Source organism: Vigna unguiculata, chromosome 11 (assembly GCF_037176805.1).
Source record: "Vigna unguiculata cultivar grain cowpea cultivar isolate G323 ecotype 2 chromosome 11, ASM3717680v1, whole genome shotgun sequence".
In the NCBI taxonomy this organism is placed as follows: domain Eukaryota; kingdom Viridiplantae; phylum Streptophyta; class Magnoliopsida; order Fabales; family Fabaceae; genus Vigna; species Vigna unguiculata.
The window spans coordinates 28,992,948-29,016,417 of NC_140802.1; the positions used below are offsets into that span (position 1 = coordinate 28,992,948).

General features: G+C 32.5%; 1 protein-coding gene across 1 annotated transcript; it reads left to right on the plus strand.

The window, feature by feature from the left end:
- Positions 1-19,926: 19,926 nt before the first annotated feature.
- LOC114168645 (thiamine thiazole synthase, chloroplastic-like) lies at positions 19,927-23,195 on the plus strand. The gene is made up of 3 exons (XM_028053539.2): positions 19,927-20,381; positions 22,272-22,760; positions 22,857-23,195. Exons 1-3 carry the CDS (start codon positions 19,977-19,979, stop codon positions 23,016-23,018), a joined length of 1,056 nt encoding a protein of 351 aa, XP_027909340.2. The 5' UTR covers positions 19,927-19,976; the 3' UTR covers positions 23,019-23,195.
- The last annotated feature ends 275 nt before the right edge of the window (positions 23,196-23,470 follow it).

Sequence of the window (23,470 nt, forward strand, 5' to 3'; positions counted from 1 at the left end):
AAATAGCATGTTATGAACCAAATGTCAAAATTTGAGCTCAATCCAACTGTTAATGAGTTGGGAAAGTCAATTTTACTAAAACTGCTCATATCAGAAAAATACACAGTCGCCTAGCGACCAAGTCAACTTGCCCAGCAACTGTGCGACGCGTCCAGAATACGAGAAATAACGTCAAATATCACAGTTTCATAAATATTTGAACCCCTAACTCAGAAATATACCAAAAACTAACGTTTTCCCCAATCTTTTTGTCATATTTCACAAAACATTAATCGCATAAAATAGAAATAACGTGAAACCCTAGCTTCCCTTACCTGGAAATAAGCTAGCAGAAAGTTTCGACACTTAAGCGAATGAGCACTACAACTCCAAGAGCAAGTTTAAGAGCTGAAAATCTCAATACAGAGGGAGCACGCGATTATTACGAGGAATCCTAACGGCAAGCACAAAGATTAAACTAAAGGGTAATAGTATGCATCGAAAGTAACTTACATGAGCGGAAGAAAGAGGTTGAACTCAGTTGAACTTGGATAGATCCCAAACCCTAGCAGAGCATTCTGTTGAGAAAGAGAGAGTGTGAGGGAACTGTGTTTGTAAGAATGCAGTAGTGAGAGGGGGTTTGGCTGTCTTAGGGGCCTTGGACACCCTATGAGCCAACCCTTAGGCCCATTAGATTAGGGGCAGCCCTTTAAAATTATGGCAGAAAAAAAAGAGGGTTTTACAGGTAACACAATATACTAAGTCATTTAATTTACACATTATATATAATTATCATCATCATACAATATCATACATATAATTAGACTCTTCTAAATTCAATTTATCTGGATACATGCACTTGAGTCAGACTCGTTAAGCCAAGCACTTGTGGTGGTAATACATTGCTCTACCAGTCTACCACACACAAGATTACTCCTTGTCACGGTCATAAGAACCCTAGGGTCGCCTTTATGACATGACCTCATACCCCTCTCACCACCTAATCATCCTCCTCTACATGAGTATGAATGATTAGTATAGTTCAGAATAACTTTACATAATGAAACAATCTTTACCTTAAGGCACACCCTAGTGAATCATACATGATAGGATTCCCTTCGTGGGAAATCACTATACATCACCATTTCCATCGTCATAACATCACATCAAACAATCTACATCATTACTATTAATTCATATACCTACGTATATCACACATGAATTTATGTAAGGCTAAACATTCAATTAAAGATATATGACTTCCCTCCAAACTCACCAAATATCATTTAACTCAAAGGAAACATTAAGAAAAATACATCATTTATTTTCTATTAAGTATATCAAAACGGTTACCAACATTTCTCTAAAAACAGACATTATATCAAAGTCCAAACTAAAGATTCATATGTCTAAGACCTTTTGTTAACATTTCAACTCAATCTGATAGTTAATAAAGCAAGAATCTCATTTTTCTTGAGATCACTCATGTTATCAAATTTGCATAAAATTGATAAAGGCATAAAATAAAAGAATTTCCTGAAGTGTGTAAAAACACTACCCTTAAGGATTTATCCGCAGTATATGCGCAAACCCCCCAGGGTACAACAGGAACATCTCGGATATATCCCAACGATAATAGAAACTAGCAAGATAAACTCTTTAAAGAGTAAGTAACCCAAGATATAAGAGAAAATGAGAGATGAGAAAGGTTGTCTTTTGGAAGAGGATTTAAGCTCCTATTTATAGGTGATGAATGGATTTAAAAAATCCATGCTCTGTAACTGAAGCCTAGTGTGGAAAAAATAATATCCCATAAAATGTGGATGTAGGATTAACTTGTGGAGGAGATCTCGGTGGAACGACATGCACCATCCTAAAAAGGAGAGAGGCTTGCTAATGTTGCAACAAGTGCAATGCTATTATTTTTGCAATATTATTATAAATATATAACAACTCAGACCAGGAAAACAAAATTCGTGTTCTGGTAAGTATCCTTATCTTTCTCTAGTTTAGGCATCGTGCCATCTATGAATATGAGTTTGTTCTTGGCAATGAGGGCAGTGATCATGGACCTACTCCAAAAATGATAGTTTTTTATGTCCAAGACTGGTAATACCAAATGAATGATTGGATTTTCATTAGGATGAAGATACAAAAAGCTATTCACAGATACATTATCAGAACTTTCTTTACTCATGGTAAAAGAAAAAGAAAAGATGAAAGACTAAAGACAAGAAAGTGTAAAAGAGAGAAAAGAAACAATTCAGAGACACATAGTAGAGCACTTCATTCAAATGAAGTGCTCTGATACATCTCAAAAACTCATGACCATCGTGTTTGATGCGTTCATGTTAACGTTCTGCATTTGTGGAAAGTCTCGTGCATATGAACAAGTTATATAAGAAAAGAAAAGAATTGAAGAAGTGTATTGATATGTAAAACAATCTATGTATAAAGGGAAAGAAAAGAAATGAATATATACAAAAGAGGAGTTGAGTGTGACGGTAGGTTGCTGAGCAAAGGAAAAGAGAAAAAAATTTATGAAACTTTTACTTTATTATGAGATATATTTAATAATGAATTGAGTTGGGTTTGATCATAATGTCCTTGAAATATAAATACTATATAGAAAACACTTCTCAATAAACATTCAAAATTGTTGGAGAATTAGTATATTAAAAAATTGAAGTTTACATAAAAAATTGTTAATAAATTACAAAAGTAACAATACCTTTTCATCTTATTATTTTTCTCTAATGAAATGAATATTAGTAAAGCACCTTAATTTTTATCCAATATTGAAGTTTATATTAAAAAAATATTAGAAAATTTCAAAAGTAACAGTCCTTTTCCATCTAATAATTAAATTTTCTCTATAAATATATAACCTATTTAAGATATTTAAGTAAAAAATACACTTGTATTACTACTTGTCTTCTTATCTATTTATTTGTTCTTTAACACTTAATCATTATTCATTATTTTTTTTCAAGCATTACATTACAAAAATTTAGTTCTTTTTGAAAACTTAAAAAAACAATTTATTTAAAAAATAATGATTTTATGGGAAAAGACACACTCTTTCAGTAATCTCTAAAAAGTAATGATATTCTCATTTGGATCTTTATACTGATTTTTGTAACATCTCATTTAATAGCATAACTATTTAACAAAATATTTCATGCTAATAATGATAATAATGGAATAATAAAATGTAAATAACTTATTACAGTCATTTTACTGAAATATAGGTGTATATAGAACCAGCTAAGACTAAGACCTCCAACTCCTCTCACCCCATACCTCATTCTTCTCTACTTGAGAATTGAATGGTTATTATAGCGTCAGGATAACTACCATCTGAATTCCTACATCAATGCATACACTACTACAATTCACCATTAATTCTCCTTGAGTTAATATCAACAAATTCTCAATTACATCACATATACCATTCATTTCTTAGGCTATCATTCACAGAAATCACAAAACTTCTACAATTGATCATCTAACAACAACCCAGACTCTTATTCACTCACTCAATGAAACCATTTTATTGCTAGACAAAAATTGCACAAATGTTCACTCATCTATTGACTAGATGGTTTGCTTATCGAGTGTATCACTAGGACTCCTGAAGGAAAATCCTTCTAAAATTCGCTCAGGGAGGGTGTTTTCGACCAACGATTACAAAGTTAGTAAACTCTCTCACTTTGGATTCGTTGAGCGAGTAAGTACTCGACTGACGACTCCTAAGTCAGTGAGCCCCTGACTTTAATTTTGCTCAGCGAGAGAATTCTCATTTAACGACTCCCAAGTCATTTAGCCTTGACTTTGGATTCGCTGAGCGAGCTCACCCTCGACCAATGAGACTACATAGTTCTACAAAATGATTATGCATAATTATGCATCCCAAATCAAGTCTAAGCAACTCATGAACCTTCAAAAATGTCAAACACATACCAAACTTGAATTAACCACAAACATTAGTTTCAAAAACTCTCAAAAACCAATCCAAATGTTATTCACAAATAACAACCTCAAGTTTAAAACATCAATTTTTCACACAATCCATTCACAGTATCATCATGAAATTTACTAAGTCAAGATTTCTCGATAACTTAAAAACATTGAAATTAGCTTCCCTTACCAGTGAGACAAATCAGATAGCAAAAGAGTACCAAACCTCCTTCAAGCTAAAAAGATGCACAAACTCAACCTAAGAACAACACAAACATGATTAGGGCATATCATTAGAACCACTGATTAGTAGAAACTCATAAAGATGACTTAGATATCACATGTGAGCTATAATCACTAACATGTTTTAAATAATGAAACTCAGTTATAAAATTTCTATTTATACTTTAACTCTTTAATATTAAAATAATCGAGTATCATTATTTTAAATACTTTATTTGTAAGGCTCAATTATTTTCTGCTCTTATTTTTAAGGGCTTCCCCTAATTAGTTGGGCCTAAAGGCTGGCCAACAGGGTGCCAAGGCCCCTAAAGCAGCCAAGGTCCCTCATTCTGCACCCACTTGCCAAAATCAGTGCTTTCGCTCTTCCCTTTTCTCTCCACAAAAGCTCTGCTAGGGTCTGGGTCTTACCCTTCTTCAATCTATGTAAGTTGATTCTCCACCGTACCTTTTTCATTCCCAGCTTTGTCATCATGATTCTAACTCAGGTTCACCATGGTAACCCATTTTGAATCTATTCCACCATTTTACAGATCGTGAATCTGCTCCATGGTCGGTAGCACTCACTTGCTTAGGTGTTAGGATATTCTGTTAGCTTTTTCCAAGTAAGGGAAGCTTGGGGATTTTTGGTCTATTTGTATGGCTATGATGCTTGAATGAGGTTGTTGGTCGAATACAAATGTTTGGTGTGCGAATATGTTTGATTGATGTGGCGCTACTCTTTTTCTACATTGCACACTTTTCGTAAAATAAAGATTCCTAATGTGTTAACCGTTGGATCCAGCTAAAATTTTAACAGCTGATCCTTAACACAAAATTCTTGACTTTGACCGGTCGGATCTTTAATCGGAGCTCTAAAGTGAGAGCAGTTTTTATCGCAAGGTCAGTATAGTTTGGTTGTTGACAACACTGCACACGTTTCGTAAAATGAAAGTTACTACTTCGCTAACCGTTGGATCGAGCTGATAGTTTAACAATTGATCCTTAACACATAGTTTTTGACTTTGACCAGTTGGATCTTTAATCGAAGCTCTATAGTGAGAGCAGTTTTTCTCGCAAGATCATTGTAGTTTGGTTGTTGACAGCATTGACCTTTGTTGCTTGTTTGGTGTACAACTTCCTTTATAATAATTCAATTTAGTAGGTTATTGTTTCATTTGGTTCTTGATTCAATCATATTTAATTTGAATATAAATACAAAAAATTTTGGAGCTTTACACAAGCTGCAATTTTATTTCTAAAATCCCAAAATCGTTTGCATAATGTCATGTTAAGTTGGATTGCTATGTTAAAGCATGAGATGAGTGAATATGCATGAGTAATGATGGTTTATGGGTGGCGAATGATGAGTTTGGCATGATCTTGGTATGGAATATACATGAATGGTTGGTTATATATGTGGTCATGAATTTGGTATGAACAATAATGTTACATTGATGGTTGGAATCATGGTTTTGGTTGGGTTAGGATGTAATTCCACGATAGTTTCGTGGTGGTGCTTCGTGGTGGTGCCTCATTGGTTAGGACGTAATTCCATAAACCTCTAGGTGAGACCTCAAGGTGGTGCCTCAGTTGGTCGAGACGTAATTTCATGACCCTTGTTAGTGGAAGTTCATGGTGGTACCCCATTTATATAATTTAGTAAGGATTCAAGGTAAGGATTGCATCCTGACACTCTAAAGAGTCAGCTAGTCTCACATAGTGCGTACTGACTCGAGTGGTGAGAGTAGCAGGAGGCCTGAAACACTTTAAGGGCTAACCTTGTATGTGGGAGAAAGAAACACTGTAACAATTAGCTCGGTAGAGCAACTCGGTAGACATGTCGTGAGTCTTAATGTATTATTTGCAAGTCATAACATGATTGGTGGACATGAGCCTCTTGGACTATGAAATTATATGTAACTGTATCTTAAACCATTTTTCTGCCCTAGCTTACCCTTTGTTTGTTTGATTTTTATGTGTGTGATTTTCTCTTTTTGCGATGATCATCAATTTATTGATGTGAGCAGATGCGAGAACTCCCCGTGGTCATCAGGGTGATGGAGGTTCCGCTGCTTAGTCTGTGTTGGGACAGATCCCGCTTTTCAGAGTTTACTTTAGGGTTATAACCCATGTATTATTTGCTCTCTAAGTATTTATTTTAAACACTTTCAAACTATTTTTCTTTGTCTAGTTATTGGCATCGTGATGTGCTCTAGTATTTAATTTTTAAGGTAGAGTTTGGTTTTTTTGGTGTAATAGTGGAAAAGTTTACAGATAAGTCATCCTTACTGCCACTCTATAGAACCGTACATGAGATTTTCACTTCATATGGCTTTTCGTTCAATTTTTTTTAAAGTCATTGGATCTGTTTCCTAGTTCGGTTCGAGAATCTCTCCTCTTCTTCTATTCCGTTCCGAAGAGTAACTAGGACCAATTTAGTCACGTTTTCATGTTCCAATTGAACACTTTCCTTTTTATTATTCTCAAAGAAGATGATTTTTTCTTTCTTTTTACCAAACATATGTGGATCCAATCACGATCTTCTAATAAGAACAAGAAATCTTTCACGATCAATCCTTTTGCCCCATTTTTCAATAATCAGAAAGATCATTTTCAATCAAGTTTTCATTTTTTCGTTTGGAATGAGGACTCTTCTACTACATTTTTATTTACTTTCTTTTTTTTCTTTTCTTTCATCATTCGTTAACTCCCACAAGGTTTGGTCCTGTCGAATCTGACCTATTTCATCATTGAGCGAAAAGTACAAAAAAAATCAGATCGATTTTTCGATCAAAAGTATTATGTGAAATCCTCGGTTTTTTCCTCTTTCTCTATCTCTATCTCGTAGATAGAGCGTTTGAATCAAAAGTACCTTGGATATTTGTGAAGAGTGACTTGATACTCCGCAAATTGGTCTTTTATGTTATCCTATGTAATATTCTATTTGATTATGTTAATATTTAAATGGAGTGTTACACTATCAATCCTAAACTACCATCTTCTAGGTTCTTACCATTTTAATTGTAAAGAAATAAGTAAGAAAAAAAATATGCATGCATATCGTAAAATAATAAAATAAAAAATGAAATATGAAATTTTTTAAACTAAAATCATTCGTATACTTGCATGTTTGTTCACAAGTTCATGAACCATTTTTCCATGTACAAGAGAACACGTTCACATATTTAACGTGTGGTTGTCCGAAAATCATATTTCCAAAAAGACGACAGTCTAATTTTTTGTTTTTTTGAAAAAATTTCTTGAAAGATTTTATGAAAAGAAATTGAATATACAAATTGATTTTAGTTAGTATATGAGAGAAACTTAATTCATTTTTGTTTTGTTTTATATAACTTCATGAAAAATGATAAAAAAATAGTGTTAATAATAAACATTTAAAAACTCATATTTAAAAGTTTTAATAATGAATAATAGAAACGTCATTACATTGAGAAAAATAAATTATTTATTTCACTATACAAAATTTAATGATAATAATAATAATAATAATAATAATAATAATGTAAAATAAAAATAAATTATTTATTTCACTATACAAAATTTAATGATAATAATAATAATAATAATAATAATAATGTAAAATAACATTACTTTTTTCAGCACTACTAAACCAATTATTTTTATAACAAGACAGAAAAAAGATACAACACATTGCATAAAAATCGGTCTCCGCTGATAAGAATTATGCTCATATTTCATAAATGTAAAAATTTAGTTCCCTGATGATTTTTAAATATCACTATAAATGTTTTTATTATAAAAGTATATTTTGATCTTGATGAGTCTCAAAAACCAACTTAAACATCTAAAAAAATACAAATCATGGATTTTATTAATTAGCAATACTTTTCTGGAGATACTCTAGATCAATCGCCATGCAAATCAATGTATCTTCCAAACATGGAATTGTCATCATGACTCATCTTCCATGAACATTACAGAAGAAATCAAAGAGGTCGAAATGATAGCCATATATATAATAGAAGCATATTTGCCTTTTCATAAATTCAAATTTCCAAACGACAACACCTAGTTTAATTTTGATGCAATCCGTGATGTCTTTACACAGAAGAAAGTGAAGCCATATATTTAATTTCATAGTCATGTGATTACAAAAAAATTGAATACCTTTTGGTGGGTAAATATCACAAAAAGTGTTAGATTGGACCCTATCACCAACACCATTAAAATGTTGAAAGCCCCTAATGAACTTGGACTAGAATCCACCATGAATTGTTGCCCTTAGCATAATAAAAAATGATGGATCATTTCATAACATAAATTAACATAAAAAACCCTAACATATATTTCTTTTAATATTATATTATTATTCAACTATTGTAATTTTATACTGAAAGTTTTAAGGTGGTATTTGCCTTTTATATACTGTAAATTGAAATTAATGTAAAATTTTCAATATTCCTTGAGACATTAATGAAATTATTTATTTATGGATGGCATCATTTCTAATGCATTTCACTAAAATAGATCCTGGTAAATTAGTTATATATGTAATTTATGATGTAAATTGTCCAAGGGTTTTATTTACAACATCTAATATAAATTATAAATTGAACCATGTACTTTGAGTAAAATATTTATTAACATTTATGACTCAATTATTAATTATATGTTTTAACTTATATATATATATATATATATATATATATATATATATATATATATATATATATATATATATATTTATAATGTATTAAAGTGATAAGAACAGAAAATATTTTCAGGTACATAAAACTTACATATATTATATAACTGTTTTCAGAAACTGTTATTTTGTCTCGAAGTTACCATTAATTCATCAGTATGATAACAATAATTGAGAGTATGTTTCTTTAAATAATATCTTTTTGCATATTTTATTCACAACACTTCAACGATAAAAAAATAAAATAAAACACTAAATAATAGATAATAGAAATTGCAAATGATTATTCTAACTACTATATATTATGTGCATTCAAAATATCTATACAATAACCAATTTAGGATAAATAATATTAATAACTAAGTTAAATATTAATTTACAAAATTAAAAATTATTGATTACTAAAATAATCACTATTATGAATAAAAAACTATAATTGGTTACTAAATTGATTTTTAAAATTATTGGTTACTACAAAAATTGATCACTAAACATTAGTTACCTAAATTTTAGTTACCAAAAAGATTTAGTTTTAAAATGAATCTCTAATTAATTAATGACCAATTATAATATTTTATTTATAATAATGATTATTTTAATAACCAGTAATTTTTAATTTTGTAAATTAGTATCTAAATTGATAATTATAATGACTAACTATTTTTTGTTTTTAAAATTGATTTCTAATTAATAATTTTCTTGTAGTGATTATTATATTTATAACTACCGCAAGACAATAAATTACTATTTTGCAAATAAAGGCAAATGGCTAATGAAAATATATAAAAGAAATAATTGTACAGAATCCATTTCATATAATACTAATAATAATAACATATAATTTATACTATGTAACGTCCCAATTATAGCATCTAAAATTATTATCAAAAGGTAATCACATAATTATATTTTATCAAATGTATAAATCTAATATAAAGTTCATAAGTTGTCCATTATCATAAAATAGAGTAAAGAGTATTTCAAAAGAAAAAGAAAGGAATAACTTATGCATAACACTACAAACTACATCTACACTAAGTTATCCACATATTATGCTCTTGATGTAGTCTTAGCATTGCTCCTCTTCTGATCCTACATTATCATCTTCTTTCGTGAAGTTCATGATCATAATAGGTGGATAACAACACCACATAAAAACACATAGGGTACATGATTTAAAACTCATAAGTTTTGAATGCAAATAGAATATACAAGCAATTCAGAAAATAACTACATAACTTTAACTAATTATACAATCTACATCCAAACATAACGACTCTCATAATCCATGGGGGCTTCTCCCTGCACCTCAACCTTTCTCCTGTACCCCCAATAATTACGTTTTTCTCCCTCATAAATTTACCTGTTGTTGGTGGTTTCATCAAAATTTACTACGCTACCAGTAACTTTCTTTTCATCTGTGCTTCAGGCTGCACCCCCAACATTTTGCTCCCACGTTTTGTTTTCTTCATTCACTCTCTTCAGGTAAAGTTCTCTCGGATCTGCCAAATCCTCCGCAACAACCTCCAGCACCCCAACGAGTACATCCGCGGCATCACCCTTCGTTTCAGATCATCGAGCCTCTCATCCCGTCCATCTTCTCCAACCTCGAGCATCGCCACCCCTTCGTCCATCATCAGTTCGCACAACTGCAACGAAACCTTCAGCATGCCTTCATCAAGCCACCATGAACGAACCATTGATGAAGCTGAAGCAGCTATGGAAGAGCACCGAGAAAACACTAATCAAACTTAAAAAAAAGTAAACGGATGTATGAAACGGAATTTATGTTCCGTTTCAGAAAAGTATGAAACGGATCCCGAAATCCGTTTCATAAAAAACATGAAAATTTATGAAACGGAATTTGGAATCCGTTTCATACTTTTCTGAAACGGATCACGAATTCCATTTCTGGAAAAAAAAATTAAAATTTGTGAAACGTGATCCGTTTCATAAAAGTATGAAACGGATCCCGAAATTTATTTCATAAAAGAACATGAAAATTTATGAAACGGAATCCAAAATCCGTTTCACTATTTTTTTTTTTTTTGCTTTTTTTTTTTACGAAACAGATTCTAAAATCCGTTTCACTAAATTTTTTTTTGCTTTTTTTTACAAAACGGATTCCAAAATCCGTTTAACAACCTTTTATTTATTTATTGTTGGATTTGTTATCATTATGAAAGAGGGAGCGTTATGTTTAACTTGAAGTGGGGCTCTGCTTTTGTTGAGGAACATGCATTCTATTTATTTGGTGCTCAGAATATCTGACTTCTCATTCACGGGTTTGGCCGTAAAGTATTGTACTCAGAGAAACGCCACCCACTCTTTGCCTTTTCTCTTCTTTATCTGCAGGAAAATATCTTTTAAAAACCAAGTTTTCATATATTATGAAAATTTTACTTTAATAATGAAATATTATTTTTAATTAGTCAACAAAGACACCAAGAAAATTGTTATTTAGGATTTTGAATAAACTATATAGTGATTATATAAAGTAGGTTGTTTGTGAAAATATAATAACTCCTTTCTCTGCAATTATTTGCAAAAGAACACACATGATCCGTATAACTTCTTGTGCACTGTGTTTAACATTTTTTTATCACCATTATATAATATCATTTGGAGCCTCGCTAGAACGAAAAGATAAGATGACATGAGATTTGTGGGAATAAAACTACATATTGCGAAACCACTATTTCTTGCTCCTGCCAGCCATGGCTGTGCCGAAGGCTTTTACTTCAATGCATTTGGTTACGTTCTGCAACTTCAATATTGCGAAACCACTATTTCTTGCTCCTCCAGTGCACCCCAATATTTTGAAACCATTTGACCTAGCTCATTCTCTCTTCTTTCTTCTTTCTTCTGTTTGCTTTACTCGTGCAGTAGCCGCCGGAAACATCTTGGAGTTCAGAGGGGCTTACGAGGACAGAAACCACGTGCACCTGGTCATGGAGCTGTGCAGCAGAGGCGAACTCTTCGACCGCATCATTGTCAAAGGAAACTACTCAGAGCGTGAGGCGGCGACGGTGATGAGGCAGATCGTGAATGTGGTTCATGTCTGCCACTTCATGGGCGTTATGCATCGGTAGAGGAATCAGAAGCGAAGCTACTCTGCAACAGTGAAAATAAATAACATAAAAATTTATGAAACGGATTTTGAAATCCGTTTCATATTTTTCTGAAATGGATTACAAATTCCATTTCTAAAAAAAAAATTGTGAAACGGAATTCGTGAACCGTTTCAGAAAAGTATGAAACGGATCCTGAAATCCGTTTATGAAACGGATCCTGAAATCCGTTTATGAAACGGATCCTGAAATCCGTTTCATATGAAACGGATTTCAGGATCCGTTTCATACTTTTCTGAAACGGATCATAAATTCTGTTTCTGGAAAAAAAAATTAAAATTTGTGAAACGGAATTTGTGATCCGTTTCAGAAAAGTATGAAGCGGATCCCTAATTCCGTTTCATAAAAAAACATGAAAATTTATGAAACAGATTTCGGAATCCGTTTCATACTTTTCTGAAACGGATCACAAATTCCGTTTTTGAAGCTTACCTGTGTAATCACTTGACCCCTCCCCATTGGAGGCCGTGAAACCAACGTGCATGAAGTTTTCAAATGTCTCGGTGAGGTCTACTTGGGAAACAAGAATGGGAGTGGAAGGTCTGGTGGAGGAATAAGCGAGCCAGACACGTACCATCTTGATTGCATGACTCCACCCATGCAGTGATGAGTTCGCCGGAGGGACAAGAGGGAGAGGAGAGGATGGAGAAGGAGAAGTGGGAGGAGAAGGAGGCGGTGGAGTTGGTTTGGGGGTCAAGAAAACGGAGTGGGTAGATGAAGAAGGCTCTGTCGATGGAGGAGGAAAAGCAGGTGGGTTGGTGGGTGGTGAGAGTGATGGCTTTGTGAGAGAAGAAAGCAGTAAATTATTGGGGGTGCAGGGAAAAAGAAAGCATTGATGGTAAAAATTGATTAGGGTCAAAAGAGTAATTATTGGGGGTACAGGAGAAGGTTTGGGGGTGCAGGAGAAGCTCCCTAATCCATTATGTTGATTAGGTCTGGCCCATTTACTTGTTCTATTTTTTACAAGGGAAATGATACTTTGACAAAGTTTTGTTTTGACAAACAACCATTTTTGGTAAAAAAAAAACCCTAAAACTTTATTACTTGATTTTTATAACTTCCATAAAAAATAAAAAATTTCTCCATTTAGTAATTTTGTCAACTTTGTCAACAAAATGTTTGTCAAAAAATCATTTTCGTTTTTATAAATACATATGTAATTGTAACCTAATTAATAAATATGAAATACCATCTAGTGTAGTTGTGAACGTAGGACATTTTGACTGAACCACGTAAATAGTTTTGTGTTCTTTTTATTTTACTTTTGCCTTGTAATTTCTTGTTTGCGTGTGTGTTTGGTATCAAAAGCTTAGGGTTTCATGCAAGAGAGAGCAATGGCATAAGACGAGAAAGTGAAGATTGACAAGTCTGAAGAAAATGATTACGGTTTCTAGAAGATACAAGTTGAAGATTATTTGTATAAGACGAAGTTGTACCAACCTTTGTCTGAGAATAAACCATAAACTATGTCTCAAGCATATTAGGAGTTGTTAGATCGACGGGCTTTGGGCGTCGTCAAATTAACATTGTCGAAGAATGTTACTTACAATATTGTCAACGAGAATATGACATATGGTTTGACGAAGGCATTACCAAACATGTATGAAAAGCCCAACATCAAACAAGGTATTCTTGATTCGTCAGTTATTTACTATGAAGATGCGAGAAGGTGCTTATGTTATAGATCATGTGAACAAATTTAATTCTTTTCTATCAAAATTAGTTTCAATGGATATTAAATTTGAGGGTGTTCATAGAAGGAACGTTGGAGAATGAACAAGTTCCTTATTAAACACTAAAAGTAAAGGCGAAAGGTCTGGAAAAGGCAAGGTTCTGGGTGTGGCAGATCAAAGTCCAAGAGAGGACAATGCAAAACTCGCAAGGATATTACATGTTGGAATTGTCAATGGAATGACCACTTTAGAAACCAATGTGTTGCTACTACTACTACTACTAAAGAAAAGAGGCATGACAACACAATAAAGGCAACACAAAAAGACATTGATGATTCATTGATCTGTTGTGTTGAGAGCAAGTTTGAATCCAGAATCATGGATTATGGTGCATCTTTCCTTGTTTCTCCTTACAGGGATTTGATGAAAATTTTCAGAACTAGAAATTTTGACAAAGTTTTTCTAGTAGATGATGAAGCTTTATGCATTGTAGGCATGGGATATATAAATTTTGGAACTTCTACTAGTATAATCTAGACACTAAAGGATGTCTGATATGTTCCAAGACTCAAGAGAATGTTAATCTCAGTGGGCATGTTGGATGTTCAGGGATATTGAGTCAGATTTAGAGATGGCTAGTGGAAGGTGGTGAAGGCAAATCTAGTTGTTGCTTATGGCTGGAAGAAAGAAACCCTCAACATGGTAGAATTACATGTAGAAGAAGTCAATTCAATCAGTTATTTGGTCAGCCTTTGGTAACTGATTGGAAATGCATTAACATTACTTCCCATGGGAAGCAGGTAGGGAAGTTCTTACGCATTACAACATATGTACATGTGCAACATGAGTTTTAATGAACTTACTTTAATTTCATTATTCGTGGGTTTGCTTGTAAATCCACGTCTTAGATTTGATGAACTATTCACATTTGGTAGGACACGCTTAATATGTGTTTTTCAGAAAGTGTAGTTGATATTCTACGTGTTGAATATCCTTGATGAATAAATTTATGGGTGACTTATGCGGTTATTGTATTTTAGATTTTTTAATGAAAGTAATATTTTTACTTGTTAATTAAAATATATCGTTTTATACATATTTTCTTATTAAGATATATTGCATGTGTTGTTATGGTGTAACCTAGAATGATTGTACGATGTGTACGAACAAATATTAGTATAAGTGAAGGAGTAAAAATATGGAAGAGAATAATATATTTTTCTGCTAATTATATTTTATAAATGATTGTACCATGTGCACGAATAAATATATGTACAAGTGTAGAGCAAGCACAGTAATGGAAGTTGCATTCAGATATTATTATGTGAGAAATCACAAAATTAAGAAATAATAGAATGAATAATTATAAGGTTTAAAATAGGATAGGAGTTTCTTAAGATTCTAAAACAAAAACAATACTTAGTTCTTATTAACCAAGCCAATAAAAGAAATAGGATGAACTGCAAAAATTATTTATCTTTATAATCAACTAATTCTTTATTTCTATAATAAACTATATAACGTGCACATTACCATCAATTATACGACCATGAAAAAAAACACAAAGAAAAAAACTTTTCCATTTTGGTAATCCTTATATGGACCAAAATAAGATTTAGTTTTTTGAAGTATCTTTTATATTAGTTGTATTTATATATCTTTTACATAAGTTTATGTTATATTTTGTATGTTATATTTTGAATTGATATTAACTTTGTGATGAATTTATAATATATTTGATAATGTAAGTTTTAGGATATTACATATTTATTCTAATTAAATAGAAATATATTCAATTTTTTAATTATTCTTATAAAAGATACAATGTAGTATTATTTTTATTAATATTTTTAATAATTAATTAATATAATATTTTTATTCACCAATTACTATTGTAAAATAATTATGTAAAAAAAATGTATCTATATGTTTTATTTATTATACAATTACATATTAACAACTAAATGATATTTCAAATAATTAAAATTTAGACTATTAAAATATTATATTATGAAAATATAAATAAATATTGTAACTATAAGACCCTAGAAAATGGCGTTTTAAAAGTGATAGTGGTTTAAAAATAGTGAGACTCGATTATTTTAATATTAAAAGGTTGGTTTAAATACCTTTTTTGTCCTTATTTTCGTAGTGTTTGTTGCGGATGGTCCTCATTTTTATCAAATATTTAAAATGGTCCTTTTTTTCGTAGTGTTTGTTGCAGATGGTCCTCATTTTTACCAAATGTTTAAAATAGTCCTCATTTTCGCAATTCGTGTTTAATTTAGTTCTTTTCTGTGATGTCGTTTAAATCAGTAACGGAGCACTGTACATGTGACACTGTTTGTATTATATTGTATTGGGGTATATTACGTGTATTGACATGTGTAGTAATTAGATATCTGGAAATCAATAGGTGAGTTAGGGTTTATCGTTGAACCACCAACATTGCACGAATTGTTAAACACTGTTGCCTCCAACGATTACAACCGGAGGTAAAGGAAGAAGATTGGACCGTGACATGGGATTGCATGAAGAAGAAGATTACAACAACACAAATTGAGAATGGAAGAAGAAGATTGCAGCAACTGACCAATTACCCAACAATTCATTTTTAAAACCCTAGCTCACCTATTTATCTCCAAATATCTCATTACTACACATGTACAATACATGTAATACACCCCAATACAATGTAATACAAATAGTGTCACCTGTACAGTGCTCCGTTACTGATTTAAACGATGTCACAGAAACGAAGAGCAAGTGGGACGAATCTCAAAACGCTGCAAATGGGGATGAAAACAGAAAATAATCGGTTCAAAATGCGTAAAATCAACCCATAATCAAACCCCAACAAGTTTGATGGCGAAAACCTTTCGAAACTCACCTGGAGGGGGTCGGAAATGGCGTCGCCGGCGGGAACTCTCGCGGAAACGATGAACAACGCGAGGGTTTCTGCATTTCGCGCAGAGATAAACCAAAACTTAACGTCGGGGGTGTGATATCCGATGTTAAGTGACGTCGGGGGTGGGAGGGGCCGACGTAAAGGGACGTTTGGCACGCGCTGGTCCGACGTCAAGGGACGTCTGTCTAGTTGGGGGCCGACGTCCTTTTTTGAGTGACGTCGGGGTATCTTTTAACAGACGTTAAGTAACGTCTGCCCGCTCCACGTCAAACGTTAAAAAGGTCCTGTTATTTACAAAAATGTCACCGGTCATTTTTAACGTTGGGCTTTTTTTAGGCAGACGTTATTGGGGTGACGTTAAAGGGCTTTTTTGTGTTAGTGATACAAATAGTGCCACTTGTACAGTGCTCCGTTACTGATTTAAACGGCATCACATAAAAGGACTAAATTAAACACGAATTGCAAAAATGAGAACCATTTTAAACATTTGGTAAACATGAGGACCATTCGCAACAAACACTACGAAAATGAGGACCATTTTAAACATTTGGTAAAAATGAGGACCATCCGCAACAAACACTACGAAAATGAGGACAAAAATGGTATTTAAACCTAAAAGGTTTTAGTATAAATAGAATCATTATAAACGAGTTTTATTATTTTAAAATACATCATCTCTCTAGAAACCACTTCTTTAGAGTTATCTGACTTCTCTCTAGAGATTTTGTCTCTCTCGTCGTATGATTGAAGAATCGAGACCATAGGATTGATCCTCTCGGCGAGCTCTTCAAATTGGACCGATCAGTTTCTCCGTTCGCGTAAGTTGAGTTTCCACTATCTTTTTAGTCTTTTTCTGTTTTCTGTTGCATGCGAGCCCTTTTTCACTTGCATGCGACGTTTTAATCATCAATATGAGTCTCTGCTGATCAGTGATCATAACGGTGTGTCCTGATCGTTTTTGTGATGTTTCTATGTGTAGATAGAGCATCATGTGGAGTTAGAGGTGTTGACGTTTTTAAGGCGTTGACGTTTATAAAGTTGTCTAAACTACACAACTGGTAAGGGAAGCTATCTGTTTTCTTTGATTTCGCATGAAAATCTTTTCTAGTGCTTTTGATTGCATATGGGTATGAATTAAGTGATTGAATTGAGAAATTAACTGTATGATTGAATTTGTGCGTGATTCTGGACTGTTGCATGTGAGAACAGATTGGGAATCTGGTATTTTCGCCTAAGCGAGCAGCTCTCGCCTGAGCGAATACACCAGAAACTCATCCCTTGTCTCTGCGCGAGATCTCGCCTAGGCGAGTCAGTCTCGCTTAAGCGAGAGTCACTCTCTTCTAAGCGAGACAACTTAGCCTGACCGAGAATTCGCCCAAAGTTTGGGTTGTTCTCTGTTTCGAGCCTCGCTTAGGCGAGAATGACTCGCCTAAGCGAGAGAGCCTTTAAGCCTAGACGAGACCTTCTAGCTTTGGCGAGAACCTTTGCAGCTGAATGTTATTTCTCTGTTTCTAATGGATGAAGCTATGTTTAAATGTTAAAATGTGAACTTAGTTATGATATGCATGAATTGTTATGACTGGTAATATATGTGGTGATATTGCATGAAGTTGGAATATGAGAAGAAGTGGTTGAACTAGGATTTCAAGGGAAATTCTAAGGGGAATGATTTAGTGTATGTAAGGACGTAAGGACTCCGTATTGGTTGGTATCATGAAACTCCAATAATCATTCACACTCAGATAGAGCATAATGGATTATGTTTTAAGAAGTAGCAGGAGGTCCTAGTCTTTGGACTTGATCAAGTCTTAGGCGCGAAGAAGACTTACCCTGAGAGTGGTTGGGTGATAACCCCTTATGCCCAAACTCTGCAGAGTTTAGGAACCTTCACAGGTGCAAGCCACCAAGAGATCCGATGTCACTTACATAATCTGGATATCGAGTCTAGAGTAATATATTTGTACTGTGTTTGTGGTGGCCTAAGTTATTTTGGTAGAAATGAGAAAGATTGCATGTTTTGTTTATAATTGAATTGCATGATTTTTTTTCTTATCAGATTAGCTTACCCGTGCTTTCTATGTGTCTGTATGGTGTTGTATTGTTTTCCTTTTGCGATGATCACCTATTCGGTGGGAGCAGATGTAGTTGCAGTGTCAAAGACACTTCTGGAGAATGAAGAGCCATCATTTTAGTGTTGTGGAGGAGGTTTCCAGTGAGAGCTTTAGTAGTGGTCAGTTCAAGTATAGAGTTTATTAGTTTAGTTTAAGTGTATAAGTGATATATTTTTATAGTCATACCTTTGTAAGACTGTATTAATATTATGTATACTAGATTATCTTTTTTGAAACTATAATGAAACTTTCTATTTTTATTAGTTTTAAGCTGCTGAAATTGGGATGTTATATTAACATCAAACTAAACTTTCATATTTATTTTATATATATATATATATATAAGTATATTTAAGTATAATAATAATATCATAATTAAATTTTAAGATGCTTCTAATTAAAATAATTTTAATACAGTTATTTTTGGAACAAAGTAACGTAAACTGATTTTTTTAATTGAACAAATTTTTATAATGAAAATGAAAAAGGTTACACTTATCATCTATCTAATTTGAAAGATTACTTTAAAATAAAATAACGGGTAGAGGACATAATATATTTATTATCTAATTATTCTAAAAAACTAATTTACAATAAAATTAAAAAATTAAGACTAAGAATAAGTTATCCAATTATTCTTGAAATAAGTGAACTAATATGTATAATATTCCTCACCTTAAACCAATTACCGACCCACTAGTATTTTAGTTTAATTTAAATATCTCTTTATTGACTAATATTTTAGTTTAGTTTAAAAGTCTCTTTATTGATAAATTATCAAATTTTATTTTAAATTTTTTATTCCTAGTAAATATTTTTCTTTTGTTTTTGTTATAAAAATAATTTAAATAGTACCTCAAACAGTAAAATGGTAATGGTGACTTTCAATATCATTTTATTTAAAGAATAAAATAAATTACTTTACATAGTACTTTAAAGACAAAATATTTTTCTTACTAAAAATAAAGAAAAAAACATAATCACAGACAACAAAAATAATTGTTTAATCATTTTATTACTTTGTAATGGAGATATTTCCACATAAGATGAGTGTGGTCACAAGTGCAGCAACAACACCACAGTGATTTGTGCAAATATCAGAAAACTCTGCACCGTTGATTTCCAACAAACATCCACGTGTCCTGCATGCACAGCATCAAAGAATAGGTTCTCACAAACTTTCTCTCTCCATTTCTCATTTGTTCACTTTAAACTTTTCCATTCTTGCAAACTACTTTCATCAATAAATACCTCCCTCTCCAAACCAAAATCACATCTCACACTTTCACTCATTAACTCTTTTCCATGGCTTCCACAATCACCTCTTCCTCCTTATTCTCTGCCTCCACTCTCTCTCCACCCTCTTCATCACTCTTCTCCGTCAAACCCACCCAAGCTACCCCCGTTCGCCGCCTCCACGCGCCTCGCGCGTCTTTGTCTGCCGCTGCTCCCCCACCACCCTACGACTTGTCCTCCTTCAGGTTCCAGCCGATCAAGGAGTCTATTGTGTCGCGTGAGATGACGCGCCGCTACATGACCGACATGGTCACGCATGCTGACACTGATGTTGTCATCATCGGTGCTGGATCCGCCGGACTTTCCTGTGCCTACGAACTCAGCAAGAATCCTGATGTTAATGTTGCCATTATCGAACAGTCAGTCAGTCCTGGTGGTGGCGCGTGGCTCGGTGGCCAGCTCTTCTCCGCCATGGTCAGTAACTGTAACATTTCTCTCTCCATATACCAGCAACATCTTGTTTCTATTGTTATTATTTTGTTTTTGCTATTTATTTTCTTTCTAACTAAGGTAAAAAGAGATCTTATAAAATAGCTAGTGAAACACATGCATAGGTGACAGGTGACGTTTTTGTTTATTAATAATTATTTATTATTTATATTTTTAATTTATTTAATATTTAAATAGTTTTTATATTTAGTGTTAATTAAAATATTTTATTCAAATGAAAAAAATAAAATTTATTAAATTAAATAATTTTACTAAAATAAAATATCTTCAAAATAAATGCATTAGATTAATTCTTATTCAAATGTATTTACATTTTTTTTTTGAAATAGTAAAATTTGGTATCGTTCACAATTAAATATAGACATGAATGGCAGACCAGTATTTCTTCTAGAAAGGGTGTTTTCTTCTAGATTTAGTATTTGATTCGGTTGGATCAGGAAAAAAACATGGGATTTGTTCTTAGTATTTAGTATATTTGATTCTGTTGGATCAGGAAAAAAACATGGGATTTGTTCTTTGTACGTAGTATTTGATTCTGTTGGATCAGGAAAAAAAACATGGGGGATTTTTTCTCAGTATTTAGTACTTGATTCCGGTATAACAGAACAAGAAACATGAAATTGTTTTAAGGCAAGACAAAAAACATGAATAAGTTTAAAAAAATAATTAAAGAACTTAATATTTTTAATTATTATTTTACCAAGGTAATAAAAGTTCTGATTTCTTGATAAATAGTTCTAGAATATTTTTAATTATTATTTTATCAAGGTAATAAAAGTACTGATTTCTTGAGAAATAGTTATAATATTAGACCATGTTTGCACTAAATTGCATTTATTTGACATATCATTATTATTACAATAATAATTAATTATTATTAAATACTTTAATAGGTGGATAAAATAATAATTAATAGCGCATTAAATCTCTAGACATTAATAGTTAAAAAAACGGAAATAATTAAAACATTTATTAAATTATAAATATTTTTAATTATTTACCAAATGTAACAGAAGTTCTATTTTCTTCAGAAGACAGCTCTAAAAGTATAAATTTTGCTCAATTATTAAGTGCTTAAGTGTATTGACACTTAAGAAATTATGAGTTTTAAATTTAAATTATTAATATCTGACTCAATTGTTCCTGTTCAAAGGGATTTTGGACTTATCTTATTTAAAGGAAAATAGTTTCATGCCATTTGTTTTTATACATTTTTTTTCTTTTATTACCATATATTTCCTTTGATTACTCTATTTAAAGGGTTTAAACTAATTTACCATAATCGTGGACTCTTTTTGATGGCTTTTGGGGTTATCTTCTATACAAAGAGAAATGTTATAAAATTTCCTCTAGTATTATTTTTATATTATTATTAAAATTAAGAAGGTTTAAAATATATAATATATTTGTATATCTTTTAGTAGTTTTTTGTTAAAGAGTTATTGTGAATATATGATTGACTTAATCAATTTTAATTAATAGTGTAAGACTATCCTGAAGACTTTTTGTAAAATAAAGCATATTAAAGGCCATGAATAAAATGTTAAATAATGTCAAGAATAATATTTTAGTAAATTTACCTTTTGACAAATATAAGAATAAATTAAAAGGGTCATTGAATTATTAAAGGTTGTGCAAAAAATTGTAAAAAATGTTATATTGAATAGTTTAATAACTTGAAGGGGTATGAAAATGAATCATATATATAAATTTTAATTAACAGTATAACAGTGTATGAAAGGGTCATTGAAACTAAGGAGAAGTACCGAAAGGTAGATGAAAATAAAAGAACAGTAGTAGAAAATTGTGAAGAGATATGAAAGACAGAATGATATTGTGAATGTGGAAATGCAGATAGTGCGTAAGCCAGCACATCTTTTCCTTGACGAGCTTGGTCTTGAGTATGACGAACAAGAGAACTACGTGGTGATCAAGCACGCTGCACTGTTCACATCGACCATCATGAGCAAGCTGTTGGCGAGGCCAAACGTGAAGCTCTTCAATGCTGTGGCAGCTGAGGATTTGATCGTGAAGAATGGGAGAGTTGGTGGGGTTGTCACTAACTGGGCCTTGGTCTCCATGAACCATGACACTCAATCCTGCATGGACCCCAATGTGATGGAGGCCAAGGTGGTGGTGAGTTCTTGTGGCCATGATGGACCCTTTGGAGCCACTGGTGTGAAGAGGCTCAAGAGCATTGGCTTGATTGAGAATGTGCCAGGAATGAAGGCCCTTGACATGAACATTGCAGAGGATGCCATTGTGAGACTCACCAGGGAAATTGTTCCTGGCATGATTGTTACTGGGATGGAAGTTGCTGAGATTGATGGTGCTCCAAGAATGGTAAAACTCTCTCTCCACTCACTGAAAATTCTTTATTTTTTCTGGTGTTCACTGGGAAATAGTGTTTGAATAATTTTTGGGGAATTGGAAATGCAGGGTCCAACCTTTGGAGCAATGATGATATCAGGGCAGAAAGCAGCTCATCTGGCTTTGAGATCTTTGAAACTTCCCAATGCATTGGCATCTGTTGGAAATGTTCATCCTGAGCTTGTCCTAGCTGCTGCTGCTGCTGAATCTGCTGAAATTGCTGAAGCTTAATCAATGTTGCATTAAATTTAGTTTGGTTGTAATATCGATGCTTGCAACTAGAAATAATAGCAGTAGTTCTGAAACTAAGCTTTTAAGACGTTGGTAGTGATGAATTGGGATGGTTGATGTGACTTTCTATGACGTTTTTATGAGGTTTTTCGTAATATCATGAATTATGTTTGTCAACTCTGTTTTTCTTTTTCTCACTCCCTCAAACCCCTGTTTTTGAAGGACCACATTATTGTGCGAAGTTTCGTGCTATTATTATTATTATTATTATTTTTTTATTTTGAAAATTTGAAATAGAATTTTAGATGACCTTTTATAAGGAAAACCTCATTATCATTGGATCATATCTTTTTATAAAAAATTTAAAATGATTTATTGCGAAGTATATGGTTTAAATGAATTTTTTCTGAGGAAATAAATTTGAAAAAAATTATCAGAATATTTTATTATTT

Coding starts and splice junctions, on each gene's coding strand:
- LOC114168645 (XM_028053539.2), top strand. CDS start 19,977: ATGGCTTCCACAATCACCTCTTCCTCCTTATTCTCTGCCTCCACTCTC. Junction 20,382..22,271: donor GCCAGCTCTTCTCCGCCATG/GTCAGTAACTGT, acceptor GTGGAAATGCAG/ATAGTGCGTAAGCCAGCACA. Junction 22,761..22,856: donor TTGATGGTGCTCCAAGAATG/GTAAAACTCTCT, acceptor TTGGAAATGCAG/GGTCCAACCTTTGGAGCAAT.